The following is a 4,952-nucleotide window of genomic DNA, read 5'->3' on the forward strand; positions in this document are numbered from 1 at the left end:
GATATATTTACTGAAACATGTTTTTCTTTGGAAAGAAAAAGTAATGAATTAAAAAAAAAATAATTATTATGGGGAATTAATTTATCAAAGTGGGGTATGCAAAAAGGGAGAGAGGTGTATATACACACACACAAACGTACGTTTGCAAATATAAGTACACAAATGGACGCGTAAGTGCATGCGTAATCGCACCTGTACGGGACGCGTCTGATTTTCGGATGATGGAAAAAGTGCGGCGTGGCGCGAAATGCATCAGCTAAAACAGTGGTAAAATAAATGAATTAAATCCAATGCGAAGAATCGCATGTGGGTGAAGCACAAATTTTATAAAAACACAAACATTGAGGTCTCGATAAAATATTCTTTGATATTACCGAGGGGGGAGGGGAAACGCGCGCATTAAAAATGGCTGCACACTCACACTGGTAACAGTACGCACGTGTGTGCGGTCGATCCCATTCTTCCACGCATGAGGATGGGCGAGCTCATTCTGCCGCGCATGAGGATAGGCGAGCTAATTCCCGTTGTCTCTATCGTCACACAAGCATCCAAAGGTGTACGTGCCATCTCTCAGAGCTGACTTCCATATGAGCACACGGGACTTATTTCGGTTTACCATTTTGGTGCATCACATCAAAATTGCGGCATACAAAAAAAAGAACACACGTGATACCTTTCACCTCGGAAGATGCTCCAATTATGCGGCACACCGACACACACAACTGAGTTTCTTTTTTCCTCACCTTAGGCAGAATTTTTCTCTTTTTTTTTTTGGAAGCAACGTTTCCATCATTTGCCCCTCCCTTACGATGGCCCTTTATCGTACTGTCCTTTATCCTGCTGCCTTTATCCTGCTGCTCTTTATCCTGCTGCCCTTTATCATGCTGCCTTTACCCTGCTGCCTTTTATCATGCTGCCTTTACCCTGCTGCCTTTACCCTGCTGCCCTTTACCTTGCTACCCTTTTTTTTCCTTCTTTTCTTCCTCTTCCTGCTGAGCATTTCCTTCCTCCTGACTGTAATTCTTTGTCAAGGATATGACATCCTCTTCACCGATGTCTAGGAGGCTAATAATTCCCCTTAGCATTTTTTTTTTTTCTAAATTTTTATAATAATCTGTGACTCTCATTTTGTCCGTGTTGTAAAAGAGGTTAATATTTTTCTCGATTAATCTCCATGTCTTTAGGTTCACATTTAAATTGTGAAGCACCTTTTGCGTTATCTCCTTTTTCCCCTTCTCCATGGATTGTAATTCTTGAATTAATGGCGTAACAATAATTTCAAAAAAGTATACTTGCGTGCTCGGTATGCTCTTCACAAAATCGTGGTGGTGAATAAAATTTAGTTTGATGTAGCTAAAGTCGTAATTGTTAACGTTGTTGATGTTATTGATGTAGTTGATGTAGATATTTTCATAATTGAAAACCATGGCTTCGTCGATGGACTGCTCGTTCCCCCGGGGGGTGCACTGGTATCCGCCTGTGTGTGTGAGGAAGGAGCAGGGATGTAAGTGAGGAGGTCCACGCAATCGCGCAAGGTTAACGTGCGCACTTGGTCATTCACTACACTACTCAATACACCGCTCACTGCGCCACTCAATACGCCGCTCAATACGCCACTCACCCATGCTCTTGTTCTTCCGGTGGAGCTCCTCGACCTTCTTCTGCGAAAAAAACTCCTCGCTGACGAGCATAGTCCACTTGGCGTGGTCGCGCCACTTCAAGCACGTGTGCCCAATGTCAGCCACCTTAATGTTGATAGTACCCAAATTAATGGCATCCCTATCGCCAATGTCAAAATTCTCACTCCGCTTTCGCTTCTTAAAAATGTCTACATACTCAAAGTGCAATTTCATGTCCGTCGAAATTATTAACTCGATAATAAACTTCCTCAAATTGGTGTAATTGTTTTTCTCTACCAATTTGGTGTCTTCATTATTTATTAAAAAGTCGTGCCCAATGAGTTGCAAAATAGAAAAGGTAATACTGCAGTGGTAGTTTTCCAAAATGCTCATATCGTTATATCTAATTGATAAAATATGATTCGTTTCTGACAGGTAGGCGTTTGTTTTCCCGGGGTGACCCACGTCATGTGCTATGGATGCAATTAAGTAGCAAATCATGTAGGTGTTATTTAAGCTCTTGTCAAAATCGGTCATGTGTGCAAGACATTTTGAAAGGTGGCAAACCGTTGCACCATGATTCGCGTTGTGATATGGATTGGGAAAATACATATTGTTAATTAACAAGAGAAATAATTGTAATTTTTTTTTTTTTTCATTGTTTTCCATGTATGGACTAATCAAATGGTAACCCACTTGTAAAATGACGAGCGTCGATTTGCCATGTTCTGAATCGATAAAGGAATAATCCCAGTTTCTTCCTATTTCGTCTGAATTTATTTTTTTAACATTTTTTAAAACGTCTGTTTCGTAAGCTATGGTTAAAATGTCTGACTCGTTCAGGTGTTTTTTCACATTTTGGAAATTTTTTTTTTCCTCATTTGTCCTTTTTTTCATTTCTTTGTTTTTATTAGCACCACAGCCAATTAATAATCGCTTTAAAAAATAGGACACTGAGTAGTAGTCCTTGTAACACGCATTTATGGTAAAATCGTTAAAGAAAAAGCTTTTTTCGGAAAATAAAAATTTGTAATTCTCTCCCATCTTGTCGTAGTTATCATCCTTCGTTATATCCACAGCGATGGATTCATTTTCCTTGTCGCACGTGGATTTGAAGTCTCCCACTTTTTTGTAATTACTGCAAACTATGTCCTTAATTGCGTGCAGCAAAATTCGATTTCTTTCTTCCGTCAAATATCTCAAAATGGTGAACATAACCAGCAGCGCGGTTAGTATGTACATGAAGTAGAGTTCAACCTCTACTTTGGCCGTGGCAAACTTAATCAGGGCCATTAGCGCCGCGTTCACGCTTAGGTAGCCGATTAGAAATAGCAGCGTCGAGAGGAAGCTAACAGGGCGAGGAAAAGGGTGTCACATATGCTCATTAAATCGATGTGTATGCACTTTGTGGGTGCATCTCCATTTGGGTGCATCTCCATGTGAGTGCATCTCCATGTGGGTGCATCTCCACATGTGCACACCCGCACGTCTGCTGTGCGTCCACCTCGGGGTTTAAACCAAAGGCACCGATCAAACTACATACTTGAGTGTGGGCAGACACAGAAGAAACACTGAATCTACAAAGAAGTGAATATACAAACTGAAGTTGCTGTTGTAAAAGGTGAAGCGGGTGGCATCGGCCTTATTCTCCTCATTTTGTTTCGTAAAGAAGTAGAGAGACAAGAATTGAAACACTTGGTTCTGCGCGAGGGATGGGTGGTCGGGGAAAATAAATGGTGGAAAAAAAAATATAGACGTGTGAAAGAAGTCCGCCCGCAAAGTGGCGCAGCTGGAACAGTGAAGCGAACCCCCCAGCAGACTCTCTCCCCAGGTGCCATAACTTACAATTATGATATATCCGACAAACAAACTTTTCGAATAGGAGTTTTTGGCCGGGGTAAAGAAAACCTTTATCAGCACAACCACGTGCATCATACAATTCAAAAGGGAGAAGACAACCACAAAGTGTTCCATAACTGACGCGTCCTTTTTGGTTAGGTCTACAATGGAGGGGGGGAGGTACAACGGGTTAGAAGAGCGAAGGGTTAGAGGAGCGACGCGTTAGAGGAGCGACAGGTTGAGGGTACCCCTGCTTGTGGGCGTAACGGGGAAAACACCTTAACACTTGAAGGGCAGGAACTACACCCTGCACGCTTAGTACACACGTTCTAGCATATTCCCTTGGAGGCCCCTTTTCAGGAGCCTATCGATGATCACTTTAGATCCTTTTTTTTTACTTGCAGAAAAGGCGAAGCATTCTACTAAGACAATGAATAGCGACACCGTTAGGTGGATGCAGATGTATTCTTTTATGTTGTGTATCCTCAGGGCGTTGTATTCGGCTTCTTTCTTTGGGTCCGAAAATTGGGGGGAGATATAATACCTGGTGGGGAGAAGAAAGACGTAATGGGAGCAAAAATAAACAAATAACAATTTGTGCATTCCAGGGGGCATATCTCCTCTTAATTTACACACACAAGTGCGAGGGGACATGTATACAAAAATGCGTATGCGCAGGTAAAGAACACCCAACGCGAAGCCGTACTTGTTCTTTATCACGCCCTTCATTGCCCTTCCCTCGCTATTTTCATTTTCTTCCTCCATCTTTGCGTAAGTATTTTCATTCATTAAGGAGTTATGTTTCAAATGTGCGTGTGTGCTTGTAGAAGGCTCTCCTCTTCGCTTCCGTAAGTGGGTCCACAATGGGAGGTTCAACACGAGCGCACGTTTAAGTGGGCGGCGTGTACAGTTTTAACTCCCTGTGCTGCTTAGCAGTGATTGCGAAAGAAGACATGTTTCGCGCGTTCCTTTGGTGATCGCAGCGCATCTCGCTGCTATCCTTCCAGGGCGTTTCAGCTCTATTAAAATGGGCTATTGGGGGCTGCCCTTTCTGGCGTTTTTTTTGCCGCTTTTTTTTGCCGCTTTTTTTTGCCGCTTTTTTTTGCCGCTTTTTATTGCCGCTCTTTTTGGCCGCTTTTTTGGGCCGCTTTTTTTGCCTCTTCTCTCAGTTTCCCTGACAGTGAATTCCCCCCTCGTTGCGCGTGTCCAGGAATTCGCAAAAAAATCACCTTACTACGTTCACAACGATCACGAAGAATTAAAAGGAAAAAAAAAAAAAAACAATAATTACGCACACTAGTGTATATTCTCCAGTACCTTTTCAAACATGTAGATACGCACAAAATAAAAATTCACACGTGGGCATATACTTACATAAGTGTACAAATGTGTAATATGTGTACATGTGCCTAATTCATACACGTTTAAAGAAAAAAAAAAAAAAAAAAAGAGAGAAAGAAATGCCTCTTTCAGATCAACTGGGTGAGATCATTT

General features: G+C 41.9%; 1 protein-coding gene across 1 annotated transcript; it reads right to left on the reverse strand.

The window, feature by feature from the left end:
* Positions 1 to 956: 956 nt before the first annotated feature.
* Positions 957 to 4,223, reverse strand: PCYB_124450 (3',5'-cyclic-nucleotide phosphodiesterase; the record flags this gene model as incomplete). Its single annotated transcript, XM_004223778.1, has 6 exons — positions 957 to 1,477; positions 1,622 to 2,967; positions 3,163 to 3,320; positions 3,465 to 3,619; positions 3,785 to 4,002; positions 4,165 to 4,223. 6 exons carry the CDS (start codon positions 4,221 to 4,223, stop codon positions 957 to 959), a joined length of 2,457 nt encoding a protein of 818 aa, XP_004223826.1.
* Positions 4,224 to 4,952: the final 729 nt, after the last annotated feature.

The sequence above is a fragment of the Plasmodium cynomolgi genome, chromosome 12 (genome assembly GCF_000321355.1).
Source record: "Plasmodium cynomolgi strain B DNA, chromosome 12, whole genome shotgun sequence".
Taxonomy (NCBI): Eukaryota; Apicomplexa; class Aconoidasida; order Haemosporida; family Plasmodiidae; genus Plasmodium; species Plasmodium cynomolgi.